At 47.8% G+C, this 13,576-nt stretch overlaps 1 protein-coding gene across 2 annotated transcripts in view; it reads right to left on the bottom strand.

The window, feature by feature from the left end:
• APBA1 (amyloid beta precursor protein binding family A member 1) overlaps window positions 1-13,576 on the bottom strand; it is a 128,739-nt gene that overhangs the window by 26,151 nt on the left and 89,012 nt on the right. The window contains exons 5-8 of one of the 2 annotated variants that reach the window (XM_035029078.1): window positions 12,041-12,186; window positions 2,768-2,800; window positions 1,667-1,753; window positions 873-1,058 (exon numbers count right to left, since the gene is read on the bottom strand). In XM_035029078.1, coding sequence (XP_034884969.1) covers window positions 873-1,058; window positions 1,667-1,753; window positions 2,768-2,800; window positions 12,041-12,186 — 452 coding nt within the window. The remainder of the gene's footprint in view (window positions 1-872; window positions 1,059-1,666; window positions 1,754-2,767; window positions 2,801-12,040; window positions 12,187-13,576) is intronic. The other variant, XM_035029079.1, reaches the window with a different exon arrangement.

Here is a 13,576-nt window from a genome sequence, read left to right as displayed (position 1 = left end):
TTCAGACCTTCCTGGGGCTGTGGCCCTGGCCCTCAAGGGAGCTTCTAAGGCCTGACAAGCTTTAGGAGAAACTCAGTGCTAATGTAGCTTGAAGCCTGGACACCTCTCCAGCAGTTCCAGGGAGGAACAGGGGTAAGAAGCCAAACAGAAGAAGGGGCCCTGCCTCTGTTGTAAATGAATTTTCTCTGTTGACCACATCACCTGGAAAGATGGGAGTTGGGGATCACTGACTTTGTGACAGGAGCAGCAGCTGGTGCTGGTCCAGCAGGTGGTAATCCTGCCCCCCGGGGGTAGGAGCAGGAATCCTCACTTTCCTGTGGTCTGGAGGGCAATCCTACACAACCAAGAACTGTCCTCCCCAAATGCCCTCATGCCCAGGTGAGATGTTCCTGGGGCCCCCATTGGTCTGACCATTTGACCACATTCCTTCTACTTGTCTCTCATACTAAGCTGTCCTCAAACTACACCAGCAGGTCCCTGCCTCAGGGCCTTTGCACTTGCTCTTTCCCCTCTCTCAGTTGATACAGGTCTCTCCTTAAATATCACCTCCTCAGAGAAGGCTTTGTTGATTACCTCACCTGACATAGCTCCTATCCCAGTGTTATTTTTCCTTATAAAACTCCTACCTAGTTTTATATTAAGTATATTTACCTATTTTATTTTCTGTCTCCCTATAAGCCTCATGATGAATACTTCGGCTATTTATTCAGCCTTATAGCCCTAAAAGAGTGCTTGGCACATAGTAGGTGCTCACTAAATACTTGTTTCATGTATGATTAATGAGACCGATTCAGGTTCTGAGAAAGAGAGAATCTGGCCCACCCAGGGGCAGCCCAGGTCACCCGGAGGGACATCAGGGGAGGCACCCTTACATCCTCAGACTCAAAGACGTGGCAGATCATCTTGTACTGCCTTTTTCCATCCTGGGATGGGTGGGAGGCTTCCACGTTCTCCTGGGAGTTGGAGCGGGGCATCCGCCTGCGGGCCATCAGCACGACAATGTTCCCGATGTCTGCTATATAGGAGATGGTCCTCAGAGGGTGGTCCATCATCGTCTCCTGGAGGGCGCAAGGGAGAGGATGCTAAGTCCCGTGCAGCATCTGATGGCCCATGAGAGAGCCTGCCACCCCACCGACTGGTCACGTGCCGTCCACATGTGGACCGTGGGTAGCCTTACACGCACCCACTCAGGCCTGGGGACAGGTCGCTCGGCTGATGATAAGCCAGAGCAGGAAGTGTCTGTGGCACATGGGGAAAAAATTTCAGTCACTTTATAACCAGTAGAATCTCTGGCGGAGAAGTTAAAAGAATAAGGTAAAACGATGCGTGGGTGATGGCTGTATCTGTGTGATTTTAAACACAATTTCTCAAAAGGCTGATCTGTTCAAGTTAATGAATGTCCTCATAAAGACGTACGAGATTATTAGCAAACAACATCCACGGTGTGTTTGTTCCTTTGATCTTTAAGGGAACGGTCCCAAGAGCAGCCCCCGCCCCCGCGCCCCCCGGCCCCCGGCCCCCAGCAGCAGGCACGGCAGACGTAATCTCCCAGCATGTTTGGAAGCCGGCGGCTGCGAACAGCGGCTCTCGGGACACGGGCACGGACTCTGAGCTGCCATGCTGGGCTGGGCACGTCACCCCTGGGGCAGGGGGCAGGCCAGCATACCTGTGTGTCGGCGTTCAGTACTTTGATTCTCTGGGTAGAAATGAAGAGATCCACCTCGGTCATTGGCTGAGATTCACCTTCAGGAGCCTGAGAAGAAAAATGCACAGCAAGGGAAAGCTTAACGCCTTACCCGACTCAAGTACAGAGCAAGGGTAGCTCACACACACAGGCACTGAGACACAGTCACCAGAACGGCAGCGCGGACTCCAGATTTAGACGGTCAGAGCTGAAGGGACCACAGAGGATGGACTCACGGACGAGCCCCAGCATTGCGAGCTCACAGGGAAAAATGCCACATCCCCTCTGCGTCTCCGCCTACGGAAGCAGTAACTCACTGCTGATTGGACTCTCCGAGCAATGATCACGAATGCCCTTTCGGCAAGGCTTTTAGAGCCCAACAGGCTGAAGAACAAGGGCAACTGACCCATAACCCAAGACCGTGGAAAAGTCACTTAGAGTCTGCCCGTGGCCAAGTGCTAGGGGGCGACGTTTGTAGCAGGTGCAAACGACGTCATTTGGATGCGGTTCTGGTAAGAGGGTCTTCATGTTCATACACCACCACAGCAACACAGAAGCAGTCCCCACTCCTGAACCCACCCCATTAAGAAGGAACCCCAAATGCCTCAACACCCCATGGGCAGCCATAAGCACCTAGAAGCTCCATAACCAAAAAAGCGCCTCCGTCTGGTTCATTTAGGGTTAACTCCGCTCAGGATGGTTATTAGTGAGTTTTCTTTTTTGCATCCAGCAATCTGACAAAATCCACAAGTCAAACATGACTGTAATTGAACAGACCCAAGTCCCTGCTACATTAATGCTCCTCAATGGTGGGAACTTTCACGCTACCGCAGGATTCATTTAGCATCTCCAATCTGCACCCTGTTGTTTCTCTGATGTGAAATGACTAATGAGCAACAGAAAACAGCCACTTTAGGCAACTAAGTTTTGAGAAACGTTGGCTAATGGGGCGGTTCAAAAAGAAATCTGAACAAAAACTTGCTGGATGCAGAAAACAAAAACACAAAATAAAAAAAAGGCAAAACATAAATAAATGAAAAGAACAGGCATAACACCAAGCTGATGAAGTTGTTTGTACTGCACCTTCTTTCTGCTTTTGGCTAATTTCTGGGCCATCTGCTTAGCATGGAACAAACAGAGACAGGAGAACAGTTAGAAAAGAATTTTCAAAGTCGAAAGGGCATCGACAAACTAATATCAAGAGTGGCATAGAGCATTTCTGCGTGAGGAGGACAGACTTTAAAAAAATCCTACTCTACAATTTCCTAACTCAAAATTCAGTAGGTGGCAGGGGCCATAGGAAGAAGGAAATGTTAACAGCAATGGATGCTTTCAAAAAACCAACTTGGTTCTGTTGATTTTCTTGTATGCCTGTTTGCTATTTCATTGATTTCCATCTACATCTTAATTTCCTTCTACTTTCTTTGGGTTAAATTTGATTTTTTTTTCCTAGCTTCCTGAGATGAAAATTTAAATTACAGATTTTTAAACTTTTTCCCCTGATATATTTATTTAAAGCTGTGAATCTCCCTCCAAGTACCGCATTAGCTGTATCCCACAAATTTCGATATGTCACAGTTATCGCTTCAAAAGGTCTAATTTCCGGTGAATTTTCAACTTTGGATTATTTAGAATTGTGTTAATTTTATTACATTGGGGGATTTTCCAGTTATCTTTTTGTTACTGTGGTCAGAGAACATACCCTGATTCCAAACCTTGTGAACTGTGCTAAGTCTTAGCCCTATGGCTCAGAACATGACGGACTGTGGTGAATGTCTGGGGGACTTCAAAAGATGCTTTCTTCAGTTGTTGGGAACAGTGTTCTATCAATTGTCAACGAGGTCAATTACGTTGGTTAAGGGTACTATTCAAATCTTCTACGTACTTGATTTTTTTGTCTGCTTGTTCTAAAATTTACTAAGAGGGGTGTGTTAAAATCTCCAACGGTTACTGTGGATTTGTCTGTATCTCCTTTTGGCTGTGCCAATCTTTGCTTTATCTATTTTTTATCTATGGTATAAGGTACAGATGTACTTAAGGTGCTTATGTCTCCCTGTTGAATTGATCTTTTTATTTTTCTTCATCTTTAGTAATTCTTGCTTTAAATTTGTGTAATGTTAATATGGCCTATTCCTAATTAGAAACAGATGTAATATTCCCCTCTTTGCTCATAAGCAGCTAACATAGTTGATTAAAAAAAAAAAGAGACTGCAGCCGATTGTCTAAAACTGAATCCTGGCTCTGTCACCCACTAATTGTGTGACTTGGCGCAAGCTGCTACCTGTCTCAGTGCCTCAGTTTCCTCATCTGTAAAATGAGGATAAACACAGGGCTCTTTTCAGGATAAAATAAATATATGCAAAGCTCTTAGAACAGTGCCTGGTGCATTATGAACACGACATTTGTGTTTGTTGTTACAGGATTATAATTTACTTAAGTCAGAATACAATTTCTTGGCTTATGGTAAGGCTTGCTAGACACACACAGATCTTGTACGAATAATGGTGAGTCAATGGCCAAACCACGAACACTGTTGTAGTGATGGGGGTGGGTGCAAGATCGTCTGCTCTCTCACACTCCTTGGTACTCACCTGTGGAAAAGCCCTTTTGCTCCCAGCATCACACCTCTATTTCATTAATAAGTCAAATGTGTTGTCTGTTCTACCTCACTGTGGAGAAACTGGATGAGTCAGCGATCCAAACACCACGTACTTAATCTCTGGTATAGCCAGGGAACTAGGGCAGCCCTGTCCCCACACAGCCACCCCAGAGCTCTTCCTGGTGGTCATGAATCCATGGTGAACAGTCTGCTCTGGAAGGGTCAGAAGGCAGCAAGTGCAAGGGGTATCCTAACTGCTGCGTGTGATGGTGGAAATGTGTCTGCGTCTGAAGAGTGGCCCCATGCCGATGCTCCACCATACCATGCAGATTCCTATGTGGAATCCAAGAGTCCTGCTGGGGGGTGTTCTCATCTGCATCAGCTCTAATCCTCACGATAAATGACTGCTGTAAGATCCTACTGTGTGTGTGTGTGTGTTTTCTACCACCTCCCCTGAAATCCCCTGCCAGGAATGTAAGAATTTCTACTATTTTTGATACCAAAACCTACCAGCTATTGGTCAAAATTCTTCACTCTAAGGAACAGGGATCTGAAAGGGTCCTCTCAAAGGAAAATAAGTCCACTACAAAGGAATGACCAAATTCTCTTTTTTTACTGGAATGGGTGATGAGGAAAGAATTCAAAAGACAAACTGAGTTTCATGAAGGGCATTCTGAAGTAATTTTTATGGAGTTAAAAGTATTTTACGCAAAGTACTACCATCTTCTCAACCACACAGGATATTCAGGTGCCCTGAAACAAATTATAATTTAAAATTTACACATGACATTGGTAGGGGGTTGGATCCGGAATGAGAAATTGTGGTAGCAGACAAGCCCAGGAGAAACATAAGCCAGCATGTATCATAAAGCAAGGAATGACACCATCCAATTAAGTCCTCGTGTTTCGTGGGATTGATTAGGGCTTGCCCCCCAGGAAGCTGCAGTGCGAAGGACACAGACTGAGGCACTGTTGTCCACCCACTCACTCTGCAACGTGTACTGAGCCTTTACTGTTAATCCTCTCTAGGTTAGTCATGCGAGGGAACTTCTTGACGATTCTAGCTTTCCTTTCCCCAGCGGACATTTACTGAGCCCTTGCTCTGAGCCAGCATCCTTCTAAGTTGTTCACGTGTAGAGCAATTCGAAAGCTTACAGAAACCCTGTGAGGTAGGCACTGCAGTATTCTCCTCTTGCAGAAGTGGAAACTGAGGCACAGAGAGACTAACTTACTCAAGGTCATACAGCTGTTAAGAGGCAGAATAGAGATTCAAACCCGGAAGTCTCACCCCAGACTAGTTGTGCAACTTAGGCAAGTTTCTCTTCTATAAACTTCTCAGTTTGTCAGTAAATAGGGTTAGTAATGCCTACCTCACAGGATTCCCCACCCCCTCCATTTTGAGGAGTAAATGAGTTCATGAAGTTCACATGAGTTTACATGAAGAACCTGCTGTAAGTGTTCATATCCTCTTTACTAATCACAGACTTCTCCGAGTCAGATGGAAAATCATGTGGCTTACGCCAAGGTTCAATGATAGAGATTTTAATTTTACAATTAAGTCCTGATTTTTGACATTTTCAAGAAAACCTTTCCATAAAAGAGAAAAATCTGATCTTTTGGGACAAGCTAGTAAAGACAAATATGAGAATGTCTGATAATGAATGCTCCTTACACAAATGCATAGACTGAAAAACATCCAACAGCATTTGTGAGCTCCTCACACGAGCTTCACAAATGTGGGAGGAATGGAGACACATAAGCCACACTCTGCGTGGACACGAAGCAGTTTCCGTGGCTCAGTTGGGGCTCAGCGGGTGAGCCCGTCTTCTGGCCGAAGAGCAGAAAATGCAGCGGGCGTGAGGGTGGAATGGAGCCTGGGGATGTAGTGGAAAGGAAGGAAGACAAGGGGTCTAGCTGCCCTGGCTTCAGGTTTGGTTCTCTAGGTAGGGTTAAGGCATGGTTCCCACGCTGCAGGTGGAGTGGGGTGCGTCTACCTACGGGGCTGTAGATCCTGCCATCAGGTTGGGCAGAAGTTCCTCTCAAAACGTGCTCCTGAGAATCTTACCATTAAGACTCTCGGAGATATCCCACAGTGATAATGTATTCCGTGTTCACATAATGATGGGGGTTTCTGGTTAAACCAAGTGGATTAGATCTCCTTAGTACAGACTTCTCAAAATCTTTAATAGGAAAACATATATGGCAAACATCCAAAAAAGAGATATTTTGCAGTGTTTCTTGAGCTAATGCGCCAACAGAACCTTGTCAGTGGGAAGCACTCAGCTTGACTGGAATGCCCCAGGGCGGTCGGAGAGAAGATACCTCATAAGCCTGGGATGGTCCACCCTTCCCCAAATTGTAGTGCACATGAGAACCTCCTGGAGGGCTTATGAAAACACAGATTCCTGGGCCCTTACCCCGCCATGAGTTTCTGACTGGGGTGGGCCTGAGAATCTGCATTTCTAGGAAGTTCCCTTCCCTAGGAAGGTCCCATTTTGAGAACCACCTCTTGAATGCATTCCTTAGTTGGATGGGGGCTTCCTAAAAGGATATTATTTCTTCTCAAAAATGATGAACAAAGGCAGGAAGGGTACAATAGGGAGGGTCCAAAGATGAAAAAAAAAACAACTTAAGAAAAATGGCAGATGTCTTCTAATTCTGTTATTGCATTTAGATCCACCTTATTTATATTTTTATAGATGGAAAAAATTTTTAACTTCAGATTTCTCAGCCTGCCTTTTGTTATTGGTTACTTAAACACCCTCCTTGGCTCCCTTCCAGGCTGCACCTTTCTCAAGGTCAAGGACTGGGTCTTGGGTGTTTTTTTTAATTTCCTGAGATGCCTACCACAAGGGTCTGCAGAGAAACACTTTGCTTTCAGAACCAAATCCCTTTGTTTTCTTCTCACATTAAGTAGAAAATTTATGGCCAAACCACAACTCCAAATTCTCTCCCCATTTGGCAAATAAATCCATAAATCTTTTAAATTAAGAAAATATTAATTCTTCAAACTCCAAGTGTAAGTCCAATAAGCACCCCAATCGACCAACGGAAGAGAAATTAAAGACGGTTTTGAAAGCCAAGCTTCAGGTTTGGTTTTTGCTCAGAGATAAGAGCAACGCAAACGGCTATGTCTACGCGGGACTCCAGGTGGGGAAGGGCTCAGCCGCATCCACAGGGTCAAACCAACCATGTAGGCAGAGGTGAGAAAGAGGGGTAAGACGGGGACCCCCGCGGGGAAGTGGGAAAGGAGGAGTAATCAGAAACAGGAGAACACCCTTCTTTGTTCAGATGAGAGTACCAAGGCGGAAATTACTAATCACTTGGGGCTGAGGATAATGCTAAACGGATTTCCAAATCAATCCAACAAGCTTTTCTTCTTCCCTTCCCTCCTGGACAGACGCTGTAAAATCTGTTGCTTCCTTCCTCTCTGCATCTTTAGAGAGGTGGCCTAGAAGAACTCATTTCTGAAAGGTCAGCCTCTCTTTAGGAAAAAAGCGTGGCACCCCCTCCCTTAGATAAAGGGGTCTCCCAGGCACGTGCAGGCACCATAGCGCATGCGCCGGGGAGACCGTCCCGAACGATCAGGATACAAGCTCCAGCCCCCCTGGCGCCCTCTGCAGGAGCTGAAATGTCGGTGCAATCCCGACACTGACTTTCTAGGGGGTGCAGAAAATAAACCGTGGGTCTGAGCACAGTCTCCACCTAGAGTTTGAAAAAGCGTCAGGCTGTGTGTCAAGTCAAGCAATCTGACAGGCCTTTAAATGGATGGAAAATGAACAGGAGGCAGGAAATATTTGAGGACAGGCAGCAGTTCCTTCAGATGCACAGGAGCACGTTGCAAAATGATACTTACAAATGAAATGCAACCTGTTTAACTTTACCACTCTCTAATGAATTCCTCACACTACCAAAATTTGCTGTAAAAATAAATATATGTTTTCCAGATGCCTACTCTGCTCTGTGCAGGTCTAAAATGGATTAATCAGACAGCCTCATCTTGCTTGTTCTGATCAACACCACCATCTAACTTCTTTGTTCAGATCAACTGTGGATCCCCATCCTCTGAAGCTTCAAAGTAAACTTTCTGGTTTCCCATCAGGGAAGCTGGGCTTTAGGAAGGGAAAAGCGTGCTCTCAGACCTCACTGTGGAACCGAGAAGCTGTAATTCACAGCACACTTGGTGCTGGGTGGGTCTGGTGCTGGGTGGCGGAGCCTACCCCGGGCATGGCTTTCTGTTCCAGGGATGTGCCTGATCCCTTCCTCGGGGTCACACGGTACCGGATACATGTCACAGAGCAGTGGAAATACAAACCATCCGTGGGAGTCAAGGGCTACCACAAGGTGCCCAGAATGAAACCCGGACCTGAACACATTTGAAACCTTGATGGACAGAAGCTCGGAGAGCTCATCTCAAAGCCTCAGAGGGCTTCGGAGCTCCTTTGGGGGCGGACTGCTGCTTTGTGCTGGGGGAATCACCTGAATGGGCTCCGGCAATGTTTCCTGACAGGGGCAGAGGGGTGCTCTGGCCTTCTGTGGGAGTTAAATCTGCATCCTGTGCCCCAGCCTGGACATTAGAGGGTATCAAGCATTTCTGGTTCTGGCCCACTACTGCTGGTAAAAATGCCCTCCAGACACTGTGGCACCCCAAAGTGCCCCCGACCTGTTTCCTAAAGCCCCTTCTGGAGGTGGTGGTCCCCATCTGTCAGAAAACCACTGAGTGAGGCATGCCAGGTCCTTGCACTCCTGCTGATGCTGGAGAAGTGAGCGGCACCATTAGCCTGTGTCCAGAGGTGAAGCTGCTTCCTGGTGTTGCTGCCTCGGCATCCACTTTGTTTGGTCCACGGGCCTGCAGCGACCTAGGACACGGACACTAGCCCCTCAGGCCAGTGCATGCCCTGGATAACACCCCACCGAGTCACAGGCAAATGTCAGCTCTTGATATAAATTCCCGACAGCCCTTGTAATAAACGGTCTGCCTCACCTCTAGGGCCTTCCCCTTGTGCTCCCCTTAGATAACACCCCCGTGGAGCTTACCAAAACCTTGCTCTTTTTGGTATGAATTGGCCAATTCAAACCCAGGAACCGCAAAGTATTCCACTCACAGACCCTCATAAAGGCAGGTGCCCCAAGTTCTGTCTCACCTTCTGCCTGCCCTCACTTGGCCTTGACCCCCAGCCTGTGGCCCCCTTGAGGCATGCTGGCTCCTTCCTGGGGACCTGGGAGTAATAAACGTTTCTATTTCCATTTCCCTTGTGCTCTTTGGCTCAACCACCGGGCACCACGGGGCTCTGCTAAACAAATATTAATTTAACAAAACCCTAACGTGCTCTGTTTGGTAACTGTGGGACATCAGGAGTCGGAATTACGTCCCTACAGACTTCGTTTTTAAAAGTTATTCGCCTGAAAAGTACATGCCTGAAAAGTAACTTGCTCTCTCATATAGATCTGTGTGTTCTTGTTCTGAATGCTGCACCTGGGACATCCTCAATTCAGGAAGACTTTGGGGAGATCTAGAGGTATTCATGCCACCTCTTTAGGATAAGGGGAGACCGTTAGAAGGAATTAGGCCAAGACTGGATGGGCAGCTCAACGGGAACCTGATGTTCCCCTGGTAACATTAACGAGTCTGAAAGACCCAGAAGGTACGAAGGTCAGTTTGCTATGTAGCATGGGGTCGTCCTGCTGGGAGCCACATCCCTGTGGGTAGGGGTGGGGCTCTCCTCGAGAGAAGTGGACCTTCCCACTGTCCGTCATGCTGGCGGAGGCTAATTTTGGGAGAAGACACGGCCTCCGCAGCAGTGGGCCCTGTGGCGGGAGGGTCTCTGAGGCACAGATAAGGTTCACAGATTCTGGACCAAGTGGTGGAGTGGGTCCTGGACAACCGAAGAAACGGGCGGGCCCCCGTGAGCAATCGTGACATTGGCCTGTTGTGCAGCTGTGAGCTGCTCTCTGGTTTAGACATCCTCGTTCCCAAAACGCCCGCAGCGGGAGCAACATCGGACGCTGCAGCGAGGCCTTGTTGTACCACGGGATAAGTCGGGGGAGCACTGGTGCCGAATTCAGGAGAGAAGTGCCTCTTCCAGGAGCCAGCGACTCATGGCCCTGGAGGCCACGGACGGCAGTTCGATGAGGACGCAATGACAGGGGACCGGGGACACTCCGACAGCACCCCGGGGACCTGCACCACAAGCAGGCAGCAGGGGGCTTGGTCATCACAGTGAGGGCCTCTTGCTTCCATTCCCAGCGTGTGAATAACACGGGGGTCAGCGTGGGCAAAAGGGCAAGAAACACCGCCTCTGAGCTACACGACCTCTGTGCCTCTTTGCTCCCTGGTCCCGTCAGTCTGCCCGCGGGGGGCCCCCCCGCACTGCTGGGCACCCACCATCTTACCCCCTTCCCTCCTGCTTGGGTCCACCCTGCACATTCGCTGGCTTGATGCATTTCTGCTGGTGCTGCGGAGCGGAGGGGAAGGATCTATTTCCCCTCCCTCCCGAGACCGTGAACAGCCTTGCACACTTAGGTGCTTAAGAAATACTTTTTCCCGGATGAGGACCCTAAGTTACTGCCTTGCACTCGTGCTTCTTCCTCTTTGCACACGACCACGCAAACACCAGGAGGGGACCGGGGAATGTGTACACAAGACCATAGGGAAAAGGGAATGGCTCCCTGAGGACGAATGTGATTTTGACCAGCTGAAGCTGGATACAACCAAGTCTGGTGAGTCCTAACCTGTTCCAACTTGCCTGAAATACCTGGTTCTGGGTTTTTCGGTGGTGCTGTGGCCCCAGCCTGGCTGCCCAGTGGTTCCAAGTGCTGGTGGCATTTTAATGGCAGGGGATGTGTCCCTGGAGCCCTGCGTCCGTCCAGGATTCCAGGTGGTCCTGGCATTGTGGTGGAGATTCTAGAGCTCTGCATTTCCATGGGGTCAAGCTAGCTCTGGCTGGCTCAAGCTAGCAGTGAATGGTTTAAACCAGATGAAAGCAATTCTTGGATCAAACAGGCTTGCTCCTTTTTAAATCACGATAAAACAGGGGCGCCTGGGTGGCTCAGTTGGTTAAGCGACTGCCTTCGGCTCAGGTCATGATCCTGGAGTCCCAGGATCGAGTCCCACATCGGGCTCCCTGTTCAGCGGGGAGTCTGCTTCTCCCTCTGACCCTACCCCGTCTCATGCTCTATCTCATTGTCTCTCTCAAATAAATAAATAAAATCTTTAAAAAAAATAATAAATCACGATAAAACAGATTCCAACAGGTTATGACTGGCTCAAACTAGTTTGAACTGTGGTAGCCTGGCACTGACTCATTCTGGTTAGATTTGATCCAGTGGTTTGTGGTGCCTAAAGCAAACCAGTTCAATCTAGCTTGAGCAGGATCAGCTGGTTCAAAAGCACAAGACCGAGCCTCACCCACGCGGTCCTGCGAGGGTTCAAGTCACTGATCACTATGTCCGCGGAAATACAGGGATAAAGCTCTCACACTGGAGATGTAATGCTCGAAATGACATCCTTCCTCATCATGTCAGCTTTCCAAAGCTTATGTTCATATGTGCTTTTTCTCAACACTGGCCATTAGGAACACCCCAAACATACAGTACTGATACAGAAGGACTCTGGCACACTTTTTTTCTGTTTAGAACTGTCGGCAGGTGCACAGTCCCGATCCACGCTCCCCTAAACTCGGCACTCGATGCATGAGGTATGGGGAGACCAGTGTGGACGGCTCGGGCCCCTGCATCCACCCCTTGCAGCCCCTCACCTTGATCCTGCTCACGGCTTCCTGGGCCTGCATCATGCGCACGTTTTTGGAGGGGGTTTTGTCCGACAGCAGCTGGGTGGAACCAAGGTAATTGGCAGCAAAAATGATCCCATCGATCAGGTCCTCAGGGTCACAGGGTCCAGGAACTGTAATACACAGAGCCGCGGCGGTGAGTGAAGCCACCCTGGGGTGTGCCCCTAACAGAGCCCCCCGACCGTGCAGCTCCTTCCCCTCCCCCTGCCGGACACCCTGCCAAGTCTGAGGCGTCTCCCCGCGTCTGCCTTCACTCACCCCTTGTTTTCAAAGGGAAGGAACAATTTCCTCCTAATCCACGTCACCCAGGCCATTTACTGTGAGAAGTGATTGTTTATTTAAATATGAAACATGCAATCAGTGACAAGGGACGTTGTTTCTCCTGTTAGACTGTGAGCTCTTGGGGGACAAAGACCATGTCATGTTCCTCTTTGGCACTCATGTCCAATCCATGTCTGTCACCCAGTGGGTATCAAATAAATGGGTGCCAGACATGTGGCTAGGGGAGCAGCGAGGCTGCTTTATTAGAAAACCCCATATTGTAACAGTTCCTTCACCTGCCATCATCCACCTCTCTCTCTTCCCATTGTAGCCATAATGGGGAAAACAAACTTTATAAATCAGGAAAAGGGGTATTTTCCTCAGAATGTCTGGATTCCTATAATGACCTCTGACCCCAATTCTGCAAGGCAGATGACATTACCCCAAAGCCGGAGTCTCCTGCTGCCGACCTTGCGGACTTACAGGCTCTCATGTTCCCGGCTGGCATCCACACACAGATCAATTCCAAGGAATTTTCTGTTCTCACTGACTGGCCTTTGAAATCAAACCTTAGGTTTAAAATATTTAAAATGGGGGCATCTGATTCTAACTGTAATCATCTGTAAACCCTACTTGAAATTAAAACATGTCTAGGACTAATACATAACTTTATAACACATGCACCAAGAAAGGCTTTTAATTCTACAATGAAAACATATGTATTTTCTTTGGCTTGAACGCCATATTTGGGGAGATTAAAATATACGTTTTAACCTACTGTTCAAAGCTCAGGCTCTTAAATTAGATAATTGGAAATGGAAACAATTTGCTTTTTCCTTTTGGAAAGCTAATCTGAAATAATTTTTATTTTTATCCACCAACATCGAGCTCATCTTGAGCTTAACCAGCTGCTTCCCATGATAAGCTACTTATCAGGGTACAATCTTAAAATAATCCGATCATTTCTCTAAAGGCAAGGCGGTGGTTGAAACAAAGAAATTAACAGTGTTTTAGGAAAGGTCTTCACAAAGCATCTGTGTAGTAAATAAATAAGGAAACCTGTTATTTGCCTTTTTCTAGATCTTCCCGAGAAAGGCTTCTGGACAGTGAGTGGTAGGCAGCCAACCTGCCTCACTATGGGCCAGTTATTCACCTTCTCGACAGTCACATGCTTCCCGCCCTGAAACTTTCCTAGATGTGAGAAGGATTCAGGGTATTTCCAACAGATGGGTTTAGTTGTAG

Source organism: Mirounga leonina, unplaced genomic scaffold (genome assembly GCF_011800145.1).
Source record: "Mirounga leonina isolate KUSES-001 unplaced genomic scaffold, KU_Mleo_1.0 Mir_224, whole genome shotgun sequence".
Taxonomy (NCBI): domain Eukaryota; kingdom Metazoa; phylum Chordata; class Mammalia; order Carnivora; family Phocidae; genus Mirounga; species Mirounga leonina.
The sequence above is the reverse complement of the archived record's forward strand: the minus strand, read 5'-3'. Positions and strand labels throughout refer to the sequence as shown.